The sequence below is a fragment of the Tursiops truncatus genome, chromosome 20, assembly GCF_011762595.2.
Source record: "Tursiops truncatus isolate mTurTru1 chromosome 20, mTurTru1.mat.Y, whole genome shotgun sequence".
Classification (NCBI taxonomy): domain Eukaryota; kingdom Metazoa; phylum Chordata; class Mammalia; order Artiodactyla; family Delphinidae; genus Tursiops; species Tursiops truncatus.
Genome location: NC_047053.1, coordinates 40,334,807 through 40,357,498, shown reverse-complemented (window position 1 = coordinate 40,357,498; position 22,692 = coordinate 40,334,807). Strand labels below are relative to the sequence as shown.

Sequence of the window (22,692 nt, the reverse complement as noted above, 5' to 3'; positions counted from 1 at the left end):
GAACTCATCTAGAAAACAGTGCCAGGTATATAAGTTAAGAAGGGGATCCAGGGTTGGGAGCTGCATGTAAGTGGAGTAGAGGAAATAAAGGGGGTGGGTACATACATGAGACCATTTGTTATAGGACTGGTTGGAGGAAAAATGAGAGAAGACTAAGAAGTATACTTTCATATCACCTGCCGTTGGCCAAAACTTGATTTAAAGTACCAAGCCTTTGATTTAGTCCGCATGGAAATGTAGACTTCTGGAGAAGATAAAAGAGGGAGAAGAGAGGCGCCCTTGCGAGGTCTAGAAAACCTGAGAGATGTGATTAAAGAAGTGAACGTGGTTAATGGGAAATGGCAATCCTGGAAGGAAGCTCTGTGTCACGTGTCCCACATCATCACTTTCTCCCCATTGGTCTCTAGGTCTGTGAATGGGAGACAGTGGGTACCAACTGTTTCTGGTAGGAAGCACTTTTGACTCTTTGGTTTTATTTCATGAAATGATGTGGGGGAACTTTGAGCAATTCAAGAGGTGGAGTTAGTATGGTGGGAAAGACATGCAGTGTGGAAGGAAGAACAAAGGCTTTGGAGACATAAATAGTTAGCTTCAAATTCTCACACTTCCATTTCCTCCCTTTGTGACTGTGGATAAGTCATTTTATTTGTCCAAGCTTTAGTTTCCTCACCTGTAAACATGAAACTAATGCTCGTCTCCTAGAACTGATGTGAAGGGTTAAATAAGATATTTAAAATGCTTAATACTTAGAAGGTACTCTGTAAATGTTAGTATACATGTTAGCTTGGTCCTGGGGTTGTTAAATCTGGAGATGAGATTGAATTACCTGGTTTTCAGAAGCTCCAGCTTTGTTTTAGAAGTCTTTGTTTAGATGCCATTTTAAGTGAGGCTAATATGTAAAACATTTGGGCAGAGATAGGGGGCCTCGGAGCCCTGCCCTCTCAGTCTCTTACAGATTTCATCCCTACCTCTTCCCTGAAGTCTCTGAGAAGTTTCTTTGATTATAATTTGAAAACCACTCATTTTACAGAAGGTGAGTGGGTTCCACCAGGGCTAAGTGACTTGTTTAGAAACTGCCGCTGCCCACAGTGGCAGCGCTGGGACAAACCCCAGGCTTTATGCACTTGTGGGCTCCTAGTGCTTCCCTGTGACTTTACGAACTGATGGTATGTGTATTGTTCACTTTGTTAGCCAGGTTTGGGGTGGAACACAGAGGAGCTTGGTGAGAGGGGCAGGAGTTGTGCCCTGGATGGAAAGAACATTGAACTATTGAATGTGGTGCAGAGGGCTTGCATCTATGGTGGAACACGTACAGGGGGTTTTGCAGTGTTTCCTTAGTTTTGAGGCATTCTCCTTTCTCCTGAAACACACATACCTTTATACCCCAGCACCCGGTCACCACCGCACTACCACATACATGCCTTTGGGTTTACTGCTAATTAGAGCGTCTGGTCAGTATGGTAAAACAGCCTTACCACGGTGAGTTGATACTGAATCTGTGCTGTTGTAAGTCTGAACAGCTCATTGCTGATTTATGTTTCGTGTATTGAATATTGCTCAAGCACTTCAATATTAGTTAAGGGGCTGCAGCCTAGGAACCACTGATTCATGGTAAAGGCTCCTTGACATTTTTTAAAAAATAATTTTATTTATTTTTGGCTGAATTGGGTCCTTGTTGCTGGGCGTGGGCCCTCTCCAGCTGCGGCGAGCGGGGGCCACTCCTCATTGCGGTGTACGGGCTTCTCATTGCGGTGGCCTCCCGTTGCAGAGCACGGGCTCTAGGCGTGCGGGCTTCAGTAGTTGTGGCTCGCGGGCTCCAGAGCGCAGGTTCAGCAGCTGTGGTGCACGGGCTTAGTTGCTCTGCGGCATGTGGGATCCTCCTGGACCAGGGCTCGAACCCGCGTCCCCTGCATTGGCAGGCAGATTCCCAACCACTGTGCCACCAGGGAAGCCCTCCTTGACATTTTTGAAGGTAAGAGTGTGTGTGTCAAAAATCTGTTTTCCCATAAGACATACTGGTAAAGGAAGATGTAGAGGGCGTTCAGTCATGCACAGAAATAGAATCTACTGTCCTGCTGATGTGGAGGATACTGAGAATGTGTAATACTAGAAGCTTAGAAGCTGCATTGTACGGGATGTGTTGTGGGGACAGGCTGGGGACAAGAGTTTGGGAACTGGGATTGGTCATCTGGGTTGGAGGATAGTCATTGTTTACGTGGCAGATTTGCTTTCCCATCCCTGCTGGAGGCCGCCGGTGCCAGAACGTTCCCCTTTAAGAAACGTGAAATCGTCATGTACTGCCTAGACTTCAGGGGTTTAACATAACGGCGTGAAGTACTTTACAGGTGAAAAAGGGGTGCTGTTGGGCTGCCATCCACTGGTGATAGACTGCTGCTGGGCAATGAAGTTTCAGAATGGGTTTGTTCTTCTTTATTATAAAAACCTGACATGGCTTGTTACGGGAAAATGAGAAAGCAAGTCAAATATGTTCCATCTACCACCCCCCAAAACATTATTGACATCTTTCATATCCTCTAGATGTTAACACCCTTCTCCCTGACCCTTGCATTTCTGAAAATGCAGCGTGCTTCACCATGTCAAAAGAAACTTGCCCACCAGTTCCCTCATCCCCAGCCCGCAGAGTGCACTCTTTAATCAGTTGGCACCTTAGAACTGATACATGTAAAAGGTATGGGGGCTAGGTGATCTCTAAGATTACTTCCAAGCTCAATAATCTGTTCTATTTTATTTTATCTTCTCTGTCCTTTCCTGCAATATCTTGCTTCAGTGCCACCTGTGAAGCCATCTTTGACAGTGAGAATGGAAAGGGGTTCCTACAATTTGTTTATATCACTCGTACCGTGTGGCATGTATAACCTGCATTATAGTTATTTGGGTTTATCTTAAATGGTCTGATGAGGAATTTTGAGGCCCTAAGGCGAGGATAATGTATTATTCCCTAGCATCCAGCCATCAAGGTAAGACTAAAGGTAGAGTTTTGAAAGTCATCAGTTTAATAACCGGATGAGTTGCCTGAGCCAAGATGAAAAGTGGTCCAGGCTGACTGAGTTTTGAGGAAAGCTTGAAGTCAAATTTGGAAAAAGGATGAGGGTCCAGTAAAGAGCATGGGAGGAGCTGGGGAGGAGGGTTTACCGGGTTCCAGCTTGAACAGCACCGGGGCCCTCCCCCAGGTTTCTCCAGAGCAGACTTTGGCAGCTAGGACCAAGGTAGGTCAGATTGTGGCCTCCCAAATTTCCAGTTTTGTTGAAAAGACTAAAAAACTAAGTTCCTGAACTGGCAAGGTAAGGCAGTTCTCTAGTGACTTCTCAACCAACCTCTCTTCCCTTTCCCCCAGCTAATCCTGATGCTGACTGCAGCAGTTAGTCTTAAAGTAGTTGCTTATGCTTACTGTAGGGAGGTACGTGTACTGCTCTAAAGAGAGTATTCTGGGATGGCTCCTGAGATGTAATTGAAGCTGAAATCTGAAGAACAAGGCGCCAGCAAAGGGTGCTTGGTTAGAGGGACCAGCAGGAGGTAAAGTTGAGGTTGACAGGAGCTTAGGGATGTTCAGGAACTGCTAGAATGTAGGAGGCTGAAGCCTGGTGAGCAAGATGGAGAACTTGGCAGCAGCCAGATCACGCAGGGCCTTGTAGCCATTGTAGCAGGGACTGGAATCTCTGCTCTCAGACACAGTGGGAAGGTGTTAGAGGGTTTTAAGCTGTCAGGGGATGTAGGCTGATGTTAGATGGCAGCAGTGGAAGTAGAAAGACTGTTGGCATTAAGAGCCTGTTGCAGTGGTTCAGAGAAGAGATGGTGGTGGCAGAAACATTGCAGGACTGATTGGACTGGCTAATAGATTGGATGTGAGGGCAAGGTGGTCAGAGAAAGAGGAACTAAGAATGACATCTGAGTGGATGGCCAACAGTGGGAGGGGAAGAGGTTTGTGGGAAAGTGGAGTTCTGTTATTTTGTCTCACCCATGAAAAGCTGGAGAGCAGATGGCAGATGGGCAGCTGGATAACGAGCTTGGAGTTCAGAGGAGAGGAGTGGGCTGGAGCTAGACTTTTAGGAGTTGTGACCTCGTCCTGAATGCCGAGAAGCGGATGAGGATCCATGGCCGCAGTAGGGGTTTTGGCCTCTGATTGAAGGGGGCTCTTCCTCCATAATAAAGAGGAAGGAAGGAGAAGATAGTACCGTTGCAGGTGAGTTTGTAGATTTGGCAGGGAGCTGGGGGTGAAGGAGTATGTGGCCAGTGGTTCAGTAAACACGTGAGGGAACTACCTTAAGATTGCTGAGTGCTCTTCAGAGGTGCTTGCTCAAGCATCAGGGTGTAACCGCGTGGCCACTGTGTGAGTCATATTGAGTGACTTGGTGTAGACACAGAGAGTGGATGGTTAGGTGTAAGCAGGATGGGAGGTTTATCAGGTCTGTACTGTGGTGGGAGAAGGGAATTCAGCTGAGGATGTTTGCAAGGGGGAGTGATTATAGCCGTGGTCCCTTGACCCCTACAATGCATGCTCCTGTCAAATACAGTTCAGTTCTTGCTCAGATTAACCTTTATGAAAGTGTCGTGCCGTCATTCACATGCACTGGCTAATGGAAGGATATGCAGCCATGTAACTCCAGAAGGCAGTGTGTGAACAGTGTGCTTCTAGACAGGATGCTTCTAGTTCCAGGGGTGGCCCAGGTGTGGTGTCCGAAGCTCAGCACAGGTATCCTAGCACTGAGAAATGCCAACGATTTTGGAGCTTGTTTTAAACTGCCTCCCAGTTTAAATATCCACTCTTATAGCATCCTTGACAGGCTGCCCCTACTCGAACACTTCCATTGATGGGGAGCTCATTACTTTGAAAAGCAACGTGTGATAGCTGTACCTCGCTGTTTGGTCCTCCACGCAGCAGCTCTAGAACTGAGGCTAGAGCTCCGGTCTCCTGCACTCTAGTCCTTGCTCTTTATGTCCTTGAGTGAGGGTCACTGAAGTAGCTAAACAGGCAGATATGACTGGGAGCTGTCTTGTCTTCTCCAGTGAAATGGCTTATTTTTAGCCAACTATTCCAGCCTCTTAAGAGCTTTTAAAAAATTTTGGTGCTATAATCTAATATACTAGTTATCCATCCCAACGTTGTGTTCCAGTTTTTATAAACTGTCTTTTCATATTATCTAAAGGGATATCATGAGAGACTTTAATAAGATCCAGATGTTTGTCTGTGATAGCCACATGACAACTCTTACCAAAAAGGGAAATAAACTTGTTTGGGTAGACTCATGTGGGCACCTAGTGGCCATCATGCTTTCGGTAACTGATGAGACTACCTGTTTCATGAGCTCTTTTTAAATTTTGTTAACTGTTGTTACATTTATCGACTTTTGAAAACTGGAACTTGTGCTGAGTTCTAGTCTCTGGCAACCCTCTGTGTGTAATGTTTTCTCAAAGATTATTGACTGATTCCTCAAGTTTTTCCGGTATAATTTGCTTGAACGAGATCACACTTGAATTAATTCAAAGGGGCTCAAGTCTGATCAACCACAAGCCGAGACTAATTTCCCACGTTGGTGGTGGCTCAGCTGCTCTTACCATTCTGGGCATCATCTGTATTATTCACCTGGGACCTTGACTTCTTAGGGGGATGTTTGGCTGGCATGGGAAACAGTGGCCCACTCTTTGGGGCCTTGTAGCTTAGTGGTTAGGCGCTTGCCTGGATTCAAAGAAGCCTGAGTCATGTCAGATTTCACCTCTGCCACTAGTTAGCAGTATGACTTGGCAACTTACCTTGCCCTGCCAAGCATCAGTTCCCGCATCTGTGAAATGAGTGTCTTAGTTGAGAATTAAATGAAGCCTTTAATGAGATGCCTGGCCCTTGGTAACCATCTCTTCCATACGGCCATTATTATTATTCTCTTTAAGAGTTTGCTGGGTGGGGCTCGTGAGCACACTCAGGAACCTAGAGAGAAAGTAACTTGTTTAGCCTCCCAGGGCAAGGCAGAAGCACGGGGTACCCTGGCCCCAGACCCCTCCGTTTCAGAAGGAGATGCTGGGTACTCCTGGAAGGCCAGAGTGGAGTACTTTGACCTTTGGCCTAGTGAGAACAAGAGCGAGCATTCCCTTCCTTTGCCTCCAGATGTCTTAGGCAGGAAGTAAGAATGAAAGAAGAGACACCTGGCTGCTTCCTCACTTGAGGGAGGGCTCCAAGGGGCCTCCAGCTGCCATCCTGACAAGAAGTAGAGGAGGGCCTGGGTCTCCAGAAGGGAGAAAGAGGTGGAGGGGGGAACACCTGCTCTTAGAAAAGCAGGGCAGGGTCCTGCTCCCCTGGATATAAGGCCAAAAGGCCTTGGAGATTTCCTCAACCTGTCCTCCATCCCCACCCTCAGGATTATGGCTTCCTGAGAGCTGATTGCTCCTGCTTTGGGGGGTGGGGCTCTGGCAGGAGGCCAGCAAGGCAGGTAACTAGAGCTGAGCTTCCTCTGCCATTCCTGGGCTGGGATTGCACTCAGCAAGTAGTGCCAGGAATATATGTGAGTGCCCAGGGCTTCCGCCTGAGTCCCTGACCTCAGTGGCCAAATTAAGCCAGGATCTAGCTGAAGCTCTTCTTGTAGGAGAAGGCAGCGTTTCTCCTGCGATCGTGTGGGAAATAAGTGAGGTGGGGTGTGGAGTGTGAGTAAAAAAGGTCGAGAGGATTAAAAAGGCCGCCTTCCTTGATTGTCTGTCATCCTAGTAGGAATAATGGAATGGGGGGGCGGGTGTCTGGGGCTGGGGGATCTGGTTGCTGGGGTCTCAGGCTGAAATTTTGGCTTTTGCCAGAAGCCTAGGTAGCAGGTAAAATCTTGGGAGATGGAGGGAAGGTGACCTTGAGACCATGTTGGGGGACCTGGCAACATGGCGCGACCTCTGAATGGTGTTTGCGTGTATTTTTCTTTCCTGGCATCACCGTGCTTCCCCGGGCTCCTGGGTGGAGGAGGGTGGCGTGGGCTCTCAGCATCCATGACGGCCCGGTGCCACCCTCACTCCAGCCCCTCACGGGGCAAGGATGGGGCAGGTGTGGCCACTCCTTCCTTACGGTGACCGTGGCCACAATGGTGGCATTGGCCTTGCTGGGAGTCTGGTGGCAGCGTGGCCAGCACCATGTACCTGCCCAGCCTTGGGCACTGTGTGGACTGTGGGGGCCTCCACTTGCTCAGCCCCCTCCCAGGCTCCCTGACCGTTTAGCTCCTGGAGCTGAGCCACAGTAGTCTCAGCCACCTGGCAGGTGGCTCCTTCCAGGGCCTGTGGGGACTGTGGTGCCGCTGCTTTCTCACAGTGTCCCGTGGGATCTGGCTGGTGGAGCCCTGGCTGAGGGGCTGGGTTTCCTGGAGCATCTGGCCCTCAGCCTTACCACCTGGCTCACCTGTGCCCAGACTTTTCCATCACCCTGTGCTCTCTGCTCTGTCTAGACCTATCACAACCTGCTTGCTACCCTGGAGCCCTGCAGCCTGTGGGGCCTGGGAAACTTGGGGCAGCTGGACCTGAGCCACACAGCCGGGCTGAGCTGGGCACTGCTGGAGCCAGGGGCCTCTTCCACCTGTGCGGGCAGGGCTGGCTGGGAACCGGCACAGTGAGTCAGGGGCGCCAGCCTGGAGGTGCTCTCTGGCTGGGACCGACGTCAGCAAGCAGGAGGCTGAGGCCTTTGCAGCCCTGCAGGCGCTGGGCCAGCTCTCTATTGTAGGCAGCCTGCTGCAGCATGTCAAGTTCAAGATGTGGCGGGCATCCGGACAGCAGGCATGCTGCTGCTGCTGACCAGCAACCCCTGGGTCTGCGACTGACCTGCGGTGGGCCTTTGGGAAGCTGGACCACCTGTGGCGCTTGTGTGTGGCTGACCTGGGTAGCATGACTTGTGGTGGCCCTGGGCGGCTGGCGGGGCGGTGCTAAGCAGTGCGGAGCCCCAGCTCTGCCTTGGCTAGGTATCGGGCACCATTCTAGTCAATGTGGCTGTGGTCATGGTTGAGTGCAAGTGCAGGTGGGGCCCCAGGAGAACTGGAGAGCAGGGGAGCCCTCTAGAGAGGCAGCTGGAGGAGGGGGAGAAGATGAAGCTGTGAGAGAGGAAAAGGGATGGTCCTTAGAAGTCTTCGGGGCTCAGTTGTCTGCCCAGGCAGGGTGGGAGGAATGGTGGGAGGGGAGAGAAATGGCTGTGTTCATCTCTCAGGGCCGAGGGCCAACCACCCTCCTCACGTATTTCCCCCGATCTAGCACAATGCCATCTTTTCCAGCCCTAGAAAAAGAGGGATCTGGCCCCTAGTCCTCAACACTTCTTTGGGGAAGAGGACACTAAAAGGTAGAAACTGAAGACCAGAGGGAACTGGGGTGGGATGGGTACAAGGAAAGCATTAATCCTCATCTCCTTCCCCTTCCTCACACATGTCCCTGGCCTCTGCTGTTGGGGACTTGATCAGAAACTGGTTGCTAAAGTTATGATGGAGGTGGGGTAAGGGTACTGTTCCCGTGGGCACAACCCAGGCAGGCTCCTAGAACTATCTTGTGGATGTACACTATCCCAGTTCTCAACACCTTAGCTCCTTCCCGATGGCTGTGCGTCTTGTCCCGTTTGAATCGGGGTTGGGTGAGGAGATTGGAAAAAGAAAATCAGTTGGAAAGTTGATTCTGTAGTATGTGCCTGCATTTTGGTGAAGAAAACTTGCCTCATGTGGTAGGGGGTGGGAGGGGTGGGAGGGGAAGGCAAAATGACCTTTAACCCAGTCTTTTTTCTCATTCCCCTTGACTGGCGTCTTCCCACCCCGCAATCACACAATCTCATTCCCTAGTTTTCTGCCTGGATACATCCCTTCTCACATACCCAGGCTTTATCCTAGTGACTTTGTAAGAAATTAGATGTGAAAAGGTGTTTTGTTGTCCCAAGCTTTCACTGGCTGATTGGGAATTTTAAATTCATATTGTCAGAAATGTTTCTTGGGCAGGAGGCCCCTTTCCCAGGGAATGAAAACTGAATTAAATGGCCTTGTGGAAGTGCTTGTAGAGTCTTAACTTGAATATCAGAAGATGAATTTGTATGTTGCAGGGTGGTGGTGGGGTGTGCAGGAAGATAGGTGGGGGTGGCTTTGTGGTGGCAATCCCAGAGTGTCCAGAACTTTTGCTCATTTACTTATTCAGCAAATGATTCCTCAGGCAAGAAATAGCAGTAACACCTTTTCATTTATTTATCTGTTCGGCACACATTTCCTGAATGCATCCTGTCTACTAGGCCCGGAGGATATAATTGTAAACAGAAACCAGACACTGTCCGTGCCCTCATGGAGCTCACAGTCTAGTGTTAATCTTGTCATCAATGACAACAAAAAAATCACAAATATATAATTGCCACCGTGCTGATTCAAAGGAAGGGTGCCTTTTGGTTATGAGAACATAAAATAGAGGAACTAAGAACAGACAGCACCAAAGGAGAAGTGGGGAAGACCAGTTGGAAACCTGGTGCAGCTAAACTGACAAAAGGTGGTAGTTTGGGCTAGAGTGGGAGCGTCGGAGCTGGAGAAATGGACTGCCTGAGTTGTCCCATATGTCCACATCAGATCTCTCTTCTCTCAGGGGACAGAAGGAAGCCAGACCAAGATCACACTTCTCTACAAGTGGCTCTTAGGAAAACCTCTTTTTTTTTTTTTTAACTTTTATTGGAGTATAGTTGCTTTACAACATTGTGTTAGTTTCTACTGTACAGCAAAGTGAATCAGCTATATGTATACATATATCCCCCTTTTTTGGTTTTCCTTCTCATTTAGGTCACCACAGAGCATTGAGTAGAGTTCCCTGTGCTATACAGTAGGTTCTCATTAGTTATCTGTTTTATACGTAGTATCAATAGTGTATATATGTCAATCTCAGTCTTCCAATTCATCATACCCCCTCCTTTCCCCCTTGGTATCCATATGTTTGTTCTGTACATCTGTGTCTCTATTTCTGCTTTGTAAATAAGTTCATCTATACCAATTTTTTCAGATTCCACATATATGCGTTAATATATGATATTTGTTTTTCTGACTTACTTCATTCTGTAAAGACTCTTAACAGTTTCTCGGTCCATCCATGTCTCTACAAATGACCCGATTTTGTTCCTTTTTATGGCTGAGTAATATTCCATTGTATATATGTACCGCATCTTCTTTATCCATTCCTCTGTTGATGGACATGTCCTGGCTAGGTTGCTTCCATGTCCTGGCTACTGTAAGTAGTGCTGCAATGAACACTGGGGTGCATGTGTCTTTCTGAATTATGGGGAAAACCTTCTACTTTCAGCTTTAACAGAAGCAGAGGGATTTCCTCTGGGGTGTGTGTTGTGTACCATTTATTGAACCCCTACTATGTGCTCGAACCAACACTGTCACATTTAAACCTCACAACAACCCTGTGAGATAGGCGTCATCTCCGTTTCCCAGATGAATCTTGGAAAGTGTAGCGATATGCCCAAAGTCACAGGGTTGCATTAGGGGTTGGAGCCTAAGTTTAGCTGCATTCAAAGGCTAGTTCGCTTACTGTTCCTTCCTCTACTCTAGTTTTCAACTTTGCAGCTACAAGAAGGGACCCTTGAGCCTCCATGGGCAGAAGGAAAGACAACCCTGCAGCTAGAACACTTCCTTCGGTCCAGAACTAGAGAGCGAGAGCTTTGTTTCCTGACGGAAGTGGGGGAAAAAAACCCCGCGAGAGCCGGAAGTTGTGCGTCGCGTCCTCGCGCCGGCCTCCTGGGCCGCGGGGTGAGGCCGCGGCGGACTGCCCTTCCTCAAGATGGCGTCGAAGATAGGTTCGCGACGGTGGATGCTGCAGCTGATCATGCAGTTGGGTTCGGTGTTGCTCACACGCTGCCCGTTCTGGGGCTGCTTCAGCCAGCTCATGCTGTACGCTGAGAGGGCCGAGGCGCGCCGGTGAGCAGGCCCGCGCGGCCGCCGAACGCGGTGGGGGCGGTCCGGCCTGTCCCAGCAACGAGGGTGCGGTGAGGTGGGGAAGAAGTTGCGGCCCACAAGTTGGGACCCTTGGACTGGGAGGAATTGGGACCTTGGACTTGTTGGGGACTCTGGTCCGGAGCAAGGTGGGCGTGGAGCGGAGTGTGGGGGGGTCCTAGCTATGAGAGGGGCCGCCGGTTTGGGGAAGCAGTGGAGCTTGCGGGAACCTAAGGGGTCTCAAGGCTCTTTTCCCCGCTTCCTTCTGTGCTTCATGCTGTCCTCGTTCCTTCCCCCCTCCCGGCTCGCAGGAAGCCCGACATCCCAGTGCCCTACCTGTACTTCGACATGGGGGCGGCCGTGCTGTGCGCTAGCTTCATGTCCTTTGGAGTGAAGCGGCGCTGGTTCGCTCTGGGGGCCGCACTCCAGCTGGCCATTAGTACCTACGCCGCCTACATCGGGGGCTACGTCCACTACGGGGACTGGCTGAAGGTGAGCGCCTCGGCCCTAAGTGGGACTTCGCTGGGGTGTTGGGGAGCCAATGCCCGGGACAGTTGGGCGATGCCTGGTGCTATCCAGGAGCACAGTGCGAAGCCTGGAAAGGCTGAACCCCCAGGCGCGTAGAGGTTATTACAGACGGCGAGAATGGAAGGACCTTAGACACCACGCAAACCTCCCCTTCAGAGTGTGGAAACTGAGGTCCAGAGGTGCAAAACAGACTTTCCCAAAGTTACACCACAGTTAGCATTACAGGTGTGACCAGAACCCAGGTCACCTGGTTCCCGGAACCCTTTAAACCATTAGTTATCTCAGACTCTTAGGGCAAAAGGGACCTTAGAGAGTACCTGGTCCACCCAACCGATTTTATGAAATTTATCTAATCCTAGGGCAGCATTTAAGCCTGTAGATGCCAGGACCTGTGCCAGGCACTACAGGCTTGGAGATAAGCCTGAACCAAGGCATTACCCGCAAGGAGTGGACTGTCAGTCCAACAGGGGAGGCAGATGTGTGAATAGCTATAGGACAGTGAGATCAATGGTTAGTTATGGAACAGCGTATACTATATAGCAAAAAGAACATTGGGTTTCGAGTGTGCAGACCTGGGGGTGGGGAGGGGGGCAACGCTTGGTATCTGGGTTCTGCCACTTACTTTCTGTAGGACCTTGGACAATTTTATTAACCCCTCTGGGCCTCCGTTCCTACTTCTGGTAAAAAAAAATTACCTATCTCTGCTCTACCTGCCCACCACACTTGGAAATGGTAAGAGGGTGCATCAGGTGGAATGGGATGTATAGAGATGGGCAGTTCTGCGCTCCGGGAAGCCAGGAGGAGTGTGGTGGCTTCAGGTCCTGACTGGGGTCCCCTCACCTCGGCCTAGGTCCGTATGTACTCTCGCACAGTTGCCATCATCGGTGGCTTTCTTGTGCTGGCCAGCGGTGCTGGGGAGCTGTACCGTCGGAAACCCCGCAGCCGTTCCCTCCAGTCCACCGGCCAGGTCTTCCTGGGCATCTACCTCATCTGCGTGGTAGGTTGGGGGACTGTGGGCTGGAGGTGCCTGACTGGGAGTGAGAAGTGAGCCCGTGCCTGGCTCCCGGCAGTGGCCCCTGCCAAATTCTGGGCCTCGGGGGCCCTTCAAGTGCCTGAGACCTGGCCGAGAGGCCCTTCTTCCGGCATTATTGCCACTGGGGAGAGAAGAGGATGGGTTGATCCTTCAGTCCCAAGCCTGAGAGCCAGAAGAGCAAGCGGGACGGGTCCTCTCATGGCTTCAGCCCCCAGAGGACTGGGAGAGGGGACAAAGGAGAGGTTGGGTAGAGTTCAGGTCCCAGATGGGACTCTGCCACTTGGAGCTGATGGGGCTGCCTAGTGTAGCCAGTTATGTCCTCCCTGGTGCTCGGGGAGGCCAGTGTGGATGGGGACGTGAACAGGCCCCAAGTCACTTGGCTTCATCTTAGTTGCTGGGCACCATCTCCCATGTGCAGAGCTCTGTATTCAGAGGTGAGAGCCCCGGTCTGACCGTGGAACCTCCTCCCTTCTGAGACCCCAGAGTGAGGAGAGACAGAGGTCCTAACCCCATGGAGCTCCCTAGTCAGATGGGGAGACACAGGCTTTACTTTCCGAAAGCCCCAAGTCTGAGAGGGGAGTCAGAAGCCCACCTTGTAGGGGCTGCTTGCATGCCAGGGGTGGCCTTACCCAGACAGGCTCCTCAGCCTGTTGGAGAGCCTTAGAGGATGGTGTGTCTCTAGGCCTACTCGCTGCAGCACAGCAAGGAGGACCGGCTGGCGTACCTGAACCATCTCCCGGGCGGGGAGCTGATGATCCAGCTCTTCTTCGTGCTGTATGGCGTCCTGGCCCTGGCTTTCCTGTCAGGCTACTACGTGACCCTGGCTGCCCAGATCTTGGCTGTTCTGCTGCCCCCGGTTATGCTGCTCATTGATGGCAACGTTGCCTACTGGCATAACACGCGGCGTGTGGAGTTCTGGAACCAGATGAAGCTCCTTGGAGAGAGCGTGGGCATCTTTGGGGCCGCTGTCATCCTGGCCACCGACGGCTGAGTTGCACAGCGGGAGTCTGAGATGGGTGCAGGGAGCCAGTGAGGGCTACCCTACCTTCCTCCTTGCTGGCCCAGTTATGTTTACTTATGCTTTTTGGTCTGTTTGTTTGATCACTTGCGTTGTGTGCATGTGTGTGCGTACGCATGTGTGTGCGTGTGTTGGTAAGAGGCAGGTCTCTTCCCCAGTTCCTGGGCTTGGGCCTTGGTGAGGTGGGAGCCCTGATGACTCTGCCTTACAGGTTTCTTTTTCCTGTTTGTTATGAGGAGAGCTGAGGCCAGCTGCTCCCTTGGGTCTCCTGTCCCAGGGAAGGGAGTAAGGCAGGGCTAGGGTGGGGTACTGAGAGTGGGAGACAGAGGAGAACCGGAAGAGAGCCAATGTGAAACAGCCCTTTTTGAACCTGGCAGATGTAGCTAGGCTCCGCAGTGCTTTTCTGAGACTGAGAGCGAGTGAGTGTGCACGTTGACACGTGGCTCAGGCCCAGGAGGAGCAGAGGGGCCGGGCACCACGGAAGTCATGTGGGCTCTCAGGGTGTGCTGGGGCAGAAACAGCACTAGCTGTCACCCACCTTGAGGGTAGAGCAGGCCCCAGTTTACTCTGGGGTTTGCAGGGGTGGGACAGGCAGCAGCCAGCTTCCTGCCTCTGGCCTTCTGTTTCCAGCTCCGTGGTTGGCCTGGTGGGGGTGAGTGCCCGCCCAAACACCAGACCACACAGTCCTCCGAAAATAAACATTTTATATAGACATTTGGCTTTGCTTCTCTGTTCTCCCCACGGGGCACTTAGCCATTGGCTGGGATTGATCTCGGGTTTCTTGAAATACCATATCTGGTTAAGCCCCACCTTGATCCGCCCATGATCTTCCCCCTGTTCTGAGAGTTCCCACAGTCCTTTGGCTCTCTTTTCAAGTCTCCGAATGCTCCCTGTGGTATATGCTTTGACCTTTCACTTCAGTCCCTCTCGTGGCTTAGCTTTTCCTCCCCATTTGGTGCCAGGTCTTTTCGAAGAAACCTTTGGTGAGGGCAGCTGGAGGGAGAGAACTGATAAGTGTCACTATGAGGCTGAGGAGTTTTCATTTCACAGGTGAGGAAATGGAGGCTCAGAGAAGGTGAGCAGCTTGCCTCAGGCCACAGAGCTGGGTTCCAGGTCAGGTCTGTCTGATGCCCACGCCCAGATATGTACGGGACACCAGCCCTCTCTTGGGGGTGGGTTGTGTCACAGCAGCCCCGTGTGTGCGCCATGGTGACCCTCTCCCTACTCGTCCGCACACCTCCTGACAGAAAGTAGCCCCAGCAGCCAGTATGGTTCCTGGCACACGGTGGGGGACAGAAATGTGAAACGAAACCTCAGGCTTTGGACTCCTACCCGTCTGAGATGTTCTCTTCCTGCAAAGATGGAGACACAACCTCCAGGGGGGCCCAGGGGAAAACATCCAAGTCTGGGCTTGGCCCTGAGCCCTGCCTGGAAAGGGAGCTGGGGCTGCTGTCAGTCTGGTCTGTGGCATGGAAGATGTTTCCTAACTAAGGGGTAGGGGAGTCTCTCGGGACTGCTGACAGCTGGGGGAGGGAGGTGGTGGCAGCATTCATCTGGGGGCCTCGGCCTCATTTAGCTCCTCTCTTCCCTCTAGGAAGAGGTTCCCCAGCCCTCAACATCTTGTTTCCAGAGGGTCACTGCTAATTTCCTTTCAAGTGTGAGCTGACTTTCAGACAAGTATTTGCATTTTAATCAAGGTCTCCTGAAAAGTTGCAAGACCCGAAGGAACTAAAACGAATGGTAGAATATCAGGCAGATGTGGGTGATATTTTGGGCAAGGGAGCCTCAAAACAGCACAGAGACCACAGACACTGGCCCACCCTCAAGCCTTGAGTAGAGCCCTCAAAGGCAAGCCCTCCTCCCCCCAAATCCCTACACTGAAAATTCAAGGCCATCTGGTTGTGGCTTTGGAGCAAGGAGGGGGTCTTGGGCAGGCCCTTCTCCTTCCTGCACTTGTCCTCACTTGGGTGCCCCCCTCTGGGCAGGGTAGAGTAGGGGCTGCTGCCTTCTCTGCAGCTCACTCAGCCAACAAGCCTGGTCCGGCCTGTGGCTGCCTCGGGTCACCTTCAGCAGGCATGGCTTTTGGTCCACCCTGGCTGTCCCAGGGCCTGCAGGGCTGGTAGAGAGGGTCAGCTGCCTGGGTCAGAAGCTGGCTTGCAGAAGGAGTCTGGCAGCCCCTTGGCGTGGTTGACCAGCTCGTAAGAGTCCCGGATGTCGGCTAGGCCAAACCAGAAGAAGATCCACTGCTTGTTGGAGAAGCTGCCATCGCTGTGCTTGAAGTACCTGGTGGAGGTGGGAGACAGGTTTTAGGCAAGGCCAGCGCTCACTGCTCACTGGTTCATTTTCTGAGGACCTACTACAGGCATACCTCGTTTTATGGCGCTTCACTTTATTGTGCTTTGCAGGTACTACGTTTTTTACAAATTAAAGGTTTGTGGAAACCCTGTGTGGAGCAAGTCTATCAGGGTAATTTTTCCAACAGCACTTGCTCACTTCGTATCTCTGTGTTGCATTTTGGTAATTCTTGCAATATTTCAAACCCTTCACCAGCAAATAGGTGATTATTCACTGAAGGCTCAAGTGATGGTTAGCAGTTTTTAGCAATAAAAGTATTTTAAAATTAAGGTATATACACTTTTTTTTAAGACATAATGCTATTGCACACTTAATAGACTACAGTATAGTGTAAACATAACTTTTATATATATTCGGAAACCAAAAAATTCATGTGATTGACTTTATTGCAATATTCACTTTATTGTGGAGGTCTGGAACCAAACTGGCAATATCTCTGGGGTATGCCTGTACATGCTGGACACTCTGCTAGGACCTATGGTGTGTAATCTGATTTTATCCTTATAGCATTAGCCAATAGCCTGGTGGTGGTATGCTTTTTTCACGGAGAAGCAGCTAAGGCTCAGAGAAGTTAGCTAACTAGCCAGAGTCACACAGCTAGGAGGGTTAGAGTGAGGCCCTCTTTTGCTCTCTGCACACTGCCTTGGCTGTGCAGCCCGGGGAGGGGTTCCTGTTCACTTCTTGGTGCCCACAGAGCAGAGTAGTGGGGGATGAGGTGATAACTGCAGAAGGAAAGAGAGGAGGGAGTGTTCCACTGGAGATGCAGTGGGCCTGGGGTCGGAGCTTGGCAACTCGGCCTGGAATAGAGCCCTGAGGTGCTGGATTTCTGCAGACCCTGGGAGAGGCAGGCTGCTTCCCGGGTGGAGACTGTCTTCAAGGAATCTACCCTAGCCGGGCAGAGCCGGGTTAAGTGTGCTCTGCCTCTAGGGAAATCTCAGGCTCCGTGTGTGGTCCACTCCCTGGGGAATGTGGGGCCACACTGAGCGGGCCATTTCCCTTGGGGAAGAATGGCTAATGAAAGAAGGGGAGGCCCAGCCTTCCTGGCTGGTGGTCCCCCGGAAGTAGCTGGCCAGAGCTGGAGAGGAGAGTGGGGGCGGGGCCCAGCCCAGAGCCGGGAGGGGCGGGACCTACCAGGGATTGATGGGGTTGGTGACCCGGGAGCGCCAGAAAAGCGTCTGCAGGTCCCGCCGCAGGCGCTCCCACAGCATCTGGCCGGAGCCTTGGCCCTGGCGGCTGGAGCTCACCACAAACTTGTCTAGATACGGGGTGCCCCCAAGTACAGGCTCCGTGGTCAGAATGGCAGCCGCGTTGTACCTGGCGCAGCGGGGGAGAGGCAGGCTGGGACCTCTCCTTGGTCCAAAGCTCCCCGGCTCTGTCCCTTGGTCCCTGCCCTCTGGGGCCCGCAGGCTCACCCCTCAGAGACGTAGACAGAGTGCAACCTCGGGCGCAGCGAGGCCAAGTAGTCGTCCCGGAGCTTTTTGCCGAAGCTGACGTTGACCAGGTTCACTAGGAGGCCCTGGTCCAGGTTGTCCAGGCTGCGCACTCGCAGCATCCGCTCGGCGTTCTTGAACAGCGTCCCGGACCCTGGGGGTGGGATGGAGGAGGAGGGGTGAGTTCGGCCCGAGATCCAGGTACCCTTCGCTCCTCCGTTTGCGCAGCCTGATGGGGATTCCAGATAGGACAGGGGCTAGTGGGGCAATTACTCTCTTTGGGAGCTCTCCATAGTGAGACGCTTCCTAAGATCTGCATAGATTTATGCGCGATTTTCATTCAGGGATTTGCTTTTTCCCCAGGCAGTTTGTCCCTCAAGTTCCGCCTATCGCCTGTAGTCCCACCTACCTCTCCTAGTCCCGCCTACCCTTGCCCTCCCCCGCCCCTGGTCCCGCCCACCCGTCCAAACCCCGCCCACGTTTCCTAGCTCTGTCCATTCCACTTGGTTCCGCTGGGTCTGTGGTTCCTCCCACCCACCCAAGTCCCTCCCATCTGTCTAGTTCCACCCAAGTTCTAGCCCAGGGCCGTCCACCTCCTTGCTCACCTCCCCTAGGTTTGGCAAGAGCAGGAAGCCTTTACTGTCTGGAGAGGAAGCCGCTTCTCCTGGCTCCCCAAACCCCGGCGCACCCCCCGCCCCGGCCCTCACCCTTGTTGCTGAAGAGCTCGGTGAGCAGCGTGCTGGCGTCGGTGATGACGGCCGAGGAGTGGTGAGGCAGGCGGCTGAGCACGTCTACGATGAGCCGAATCTGCTGCCGTTCTTTGGTGCTCACCCACTCGGCGTTGTTCACTAGGTCCAGGTCGGCGGGCAAGTTCACGTTACTCAGGACCTGTGTCCAGGACGAGGGGGTGAGCCTCCGACCTGCAGCCGGACAAGGACTGTGCCCCCGCCCCACGGACCTCTCCTCACTGACCCCTTTTCCCTTACTTCCTCCCGAAGTCCTTGGCCAGTAAGGGACTCAGATCTGAGCACCATAGGCTGAGTCCTTCCCTGACACTCCATTTCCGACTCATGCGGCTGGAGAGAGAGTGACTCTGGGGCCCGTCTGGGAGGCGTGCAGGGGACCTAAGAGAGGGGCTCAGCCTGGCGCAGAGTCGCGGGGAGTGGGGTCCAAAAGGAGGAGACACACCTTGTTACTGCTGTCGTGCAGACCGCCCGTGGTATTGAGGAAGATGATTTTGGTGGGCCGCAGCGCCTTGGCCAGGGACGCGGTCACCTCCAGTGAGTCCAGGAGCACGGAGCGGCGGGCGGCCGTCTCCCCGATGGGGCACAGGATGGGGATGCTGCTCGACTCCAGGCACCACTGTAGTAGGTCGGTCTCCACCGAGACGATGCCGCCATAGCTGGGGGCCAGACGTGGTGCTCAAGGAGGTTGCCTCCAGGACCCGCGGGTCTGGGGCTGGGCTGGTGGAGTAGCGTGATCTGAGGACGCAGGGGCACGCAGGGTCAGCACTAACCTGGCATGAGGGGCTGGCTCAGCAGCGCCCAGCACCGACCCGCCGCCAAAAAAAGGCACGGCAGTGGCGGCATTATGCCGCAGGGCGTCCACCAGCACCTTGCATCTCTGGGCAAGCTGTGCCTTGGCCTCCCAGAAGGAAAGACAGCCCGAGGGTGCCGTGGGAGCGGGCAGCCCCAGGACCACCAGGGGCTTCATGTCCATGCGCTGCAGGAAGGCCAGGGCGAAGGCCAGGCTGGATACGGCCTTAGGGCACTTGAGCACCTCCTCGTCCACCTGCGGAGGAGTGGGCGTTCAACGGGCACGACACCGGCCCTGACTCCTGCTGCACCCGCTTGCTCCTACAGCCGGGTCCTCAGGGCCCTCTCGGGGCCCCCACCCTGCCCAGGAGCTGTCAGGCTCCATTTCTGGCCACCTGCGCCCACCTGCTTCGCCCTTTGCCCCGTTGGGTCTTGCCATCCTCTTATCTCACACTAGTGTTCCTCCCTCCGCTCCTCCCTGCGACCTTGGACTGTAGGACACCATAGGGGGAGGGGTGACGCAGGCGGCTTCTATCCAGGTTCCCTAACCGCCAACTGAACCCCTAACTGCGCCCAGGTTGGGAGGACTTCTCTGGTGCATCACGTTTGACGGGCTGGGGACCCGAGGCTCCTCACCCGGGCTGGGCGCGAGACTTTTCGAGGAGCGCACAGCCTCGCGCAGTCCCAGGCGCTCGTCTGGGCTCCGTCGAGCCCCTTCCTGGCTCCGCTGCCCAGAGTCCGTATTCCTGCCATGCCTGGCAAAACGTCGCTACACAACCCCCGTCCCCTGTCTGTGACCCGGCCGACGCCGGGCTCTCTCACCTCGATGACGGCAAAGGGCCTGTCCGCGGAGTGGTGGCAGGTCTGGAACTGCGTGAGCCAGTGGCGCGCCTCCCCGGGGCTGGCCCCACACTGGTTCAGGAAGGTCTGGATGTCCCGCTGCACCAGCGAGCGGCCGGCCGGGGGCCCGGGGGAGTCGGGGGACACCGGGGGCGCGGGGGGCAGTGTCCACGACGGCTCCTCCGCTGCAGGCGAGTGGATGTCGTACACGGCGCCTTCGGCCTCCTCTTGGGCGGGCTGGGCCGGCGCCCAGGCGGTGCTGAGCCGGCGTCCCGGGCTGGTGCCCCTGGCCGCCCGCCGCCACGTGCTGCCGCTGAGCCTCCGGGCGCCCCCAGTGCCTTGGGGGCCGCGCAGCCTCCCGCCCGCAGGGGCGGCCCGCAGGGCCCAGGCCAACCGCGCCGTCGCCATGACAACCAAACCAGCTCGCCCCCCCAAAAGTGACCGTCTGTCCAGAGCTCCTGCCTCTGGGGGCCTCTTAACCTACGGCGGGGCGGGGCTGGGACTGCCGGGGCGGGGCGCCGACGGGGGCCGCGGAGTCGCCTCCGGGTGCGTTTGAGGAGGGTCAGGCCATGGGTCAGAAGGCGGCGCCGACAGGATCCCCGCCTGGGGTGGGGGGATGGAACCCGCTAGGGAGAGTCACGAGGCAGAGATAAACGGTGGCTGGGTGTCTTTAATTTGCTGCCAAGGCCGGTTCCAGGAAGGGCTCAGGGGACCCACAGGTGGATTTGGCGCTCTGCGGGGTCTTGAATGATTAAGGGGGAGTCTGATTAGGGCAAGAGGGGAGAGCAGGTTGCAGTTGACGCCTGGCTGAGGGAGGAGACTGGGGGGAGAGGTGGGGGAAGAGTGAGAGCGTGGAGGGCGGGGATGCCTCTGTCCTGTTAAAAATGAACTTCTTAATTTTAAAATGTATCCACATCAGGAGTGTAACTAGAAGGCCATTATCACTCGAAAGAAAGTCTTACAAATAAAGAGAGAACAAAATGTTATAAATTCCAGCTGGCTAGTGTCGTTTGCTTCTCTTGGGAACAAAGAATGTTAGCAGGCACCAGGTGGGAGAGGTCCCCTAGCACACTGTGAGGCTTTGTCCAAGATAGAATAATAGCTGCTGACACGTGCAGAACGCCAGGCACTGTGCAGAGCACTTCACACATAGTAACTCATTTAATCCTTACAGCGACTCCAGAATCGGTATTATTATTACATCCATTTTATAGACGAGGAAGTTGAGGCACAAAAATATGTGAGGGACAAGGTCATTGAGTTCGTAAGCAGTGGAGCTGGTCTTTGAAGCAAAGCAGTTTTGCTCCCGATCCATGCTCTTAAGCAAGATTTGAAAAGGACTTGAAAACTTTCACAGGATGTGATTCATTGTTGCTTAATACTGTATCCCCTGTGCTGCCTAAAAACACCTGGTGTGCTAACAGCTGTACATACCCTGCCCTCGGGTACACTCTATCCCGGTGGGGTCCCACCCTCTGTCTTTACAGAGGGCGGTGAAATCAACTGTAGAGGGGAGGTGACTTGGCCGAGGTCACACAGCTTGTTAGTGTCATGGCTGGACCCTTGACATCCTGAGTTCCTACCCCCTGCTCTTTCCTTCCTTTTGTACAGCTCTGTGTTCCCTGTGCTGGGTGTCAGGCTCTGCCTGAATGGGGAGCAGCGGTCTGGGCTCTTCTCTCCTGGGTGTCCCAGAGGATGCTGCGTGAGTGCACTGACCCTGCCAAGGATCCCCCACCAAAACACACGTTCGCGTGAACACGTGCACACGTACACGAGCAGGCACATACACACACACAGCACAGCACATGCACGCACCGTCCTGGGCAGGAGACTCCTGGCAGGGGGAGACGGGAGCTGACCTCTGTGATCTCCTCCATTGACTTTTCCGTTTTCCTACTTAGAAATCCTGAGTTCCAACAGAGTGAAGCAATGGCAGGGAGGGTGTGTACCCCTTGCCCTGAGGGGCCACCTCCAGGGCCTTCGTTCTCTTCTCTCTTTACTGCTGCCCCTCCGATCCGCACACTTCCCAGAATCCACTAGAGGAGGTGGTCTTAACCCTTGGAGCCCAAATCATTTTCCTTCTTTCTGCTCTCAGAGACCCTCAACCTCAAATGTGCTTCCCCTTCCTGGTCTCTCCATCCAAACCCGTTGTCAGAGCGCCCACCCTCCGGGCCACGCTTTACTCAGACTTCCTCTTTCTGGGTCTCTCCCGCTTTTGCTGCTCTGGGTCTCTGCCCCTACCCTGGCCCCTCTTCGCTTCTTCCAACTAAAGCGTACACCCCTTTTAGGTCCTTTCTCCCCAGCTGCGGCTGAGTCCTGCTTCTTGCCAGGTTGGGGCCCCCGTGAGGGCAAGGATGGCCTCTCCCTTCAGACTGGGGCTTCCTGAGTGGGGGGCTGCTGTCTCCTTCCCAGACTGTGGGCTTCCTGAGGGCCCACCAGGTCCAGTAGCCAACAGCATCCTCCCCATCTCCCCTGGGCCGGTGGGGCAGATATTGGCTGGGGAACTCCTCTCCTCTCCTTTGGGTTTCAGCCCAGAGGGCCGTGTCCCCAGGCAGCCAATGGGGCCCAGGGATACCCCGAGTAGATGATTAACTCCAGGCCGGGTGACCCTGGGGTCACTCTCCCCGGAGAAGGCCAGCCCGTGGTTGGGGAATTGGCCCTGCTTTCTGGAGGAGATGGCTGTGGGTATGGGGTCCACATCCCTACCTGACCCACCCGTCTGAACTGAAGGCCTACAGGATCATTGTGGGCCTACGGTTCCCGCTTGAATTTTATGTTTTCCCCTCTGAAGCTGGCTGATGTTTCGTCTTTCAGAGCAAAGCCTATTGTCAATGGGCCCAGAGTCAGGCTCCTATCTTCTAATCAGGCCTCGGGTCCTCGAGATGCTGGGAGCAGACACAACCTTCCAACCCCTCTACACGCTCCCCTCAGCAGGGGCCTCAGCCCTGGGCACAGGGGCTGGTTTGAAGGGCCAAGGTTTTCCCTCCCATGGGAGTCCTCCTTGACCGCCACTTAGTATAGGTGGGCATGGAGGTGACAG

The 22,692-nt window shown here is 53.9% G+C and overlaps 2 protein-coding genes across 4 annotated transcripts; one reads left to right on the top strand and one right to left on the bottom strand.

The window, feature by feature from the left end:
• The first annotated feature begins 19 nt into the window (after window positions 1-19).
• Window positions 20-14,204, top strand: TMEM101 (transmembrane protein 101). Of its 3 annotated transcripts, none has more exons than XM_019939464.3 (5): window positions 20-1,033; window positions 10,533-10,898; window positions 11,225-11,405; window positions 12,292-12,438; window positions 13,157-14,204. In XM_019939464.3, the coding sequence occupies exons 2-5, from the start codon at window positions 10,762-10,764 to the stop codon at window positions 13,463-13,465; spliced, it is 774 nt and encodes a 257-aa protein (XP_019795023.1). In that variant the 5' UTR covers window positions 20-1,033; window positions 10,533-10,761; the 3' UTR covers window positions 13,466-14,204. The 3 variants fall into 3 exon arrangements, with proteins under 3 accessions (XP_019795023.1, XP_019795025.1, XP_073653798.1); XM_019939466.3 differs by lacking the exon at window positions 20-1,033 and adding an exon at window positions 1,873-4,201; XM_073797697.1 differs by lacking the exons at window positions 20-1,033; window positions 10,533-10,898 and adding an exon at window positions 10,905-11,062.
• NAGS (N-acetylglutamate synthase) lies at window positions 14,186-20,060 on the bottom strand. The gene is made up of 7 exons (XM_033847911.2): window positions 19,635-20,060; window positions 18,794-19,068; window positions 18,466-18,679; window positions 17,985-18,165; window positions 17,260-17,431; window positions 16,979-17,161; window positions 14,186-15,775 (listed from the first exon to the last, which is right to left on the bottom strand). Exons 1-7 carry the CDS (start codon window positions 20,058-20,060, stop codon window positions 15,622-15,624), a joined length of 1,605 nt encoding a protein of 534 aa, XP_033703802.1. The 3' UTR covers window positions 14,186-15,621.
• Between the last annotated feature and the right edge of the window lie 2,632 nt (window positions 20,061-22,692).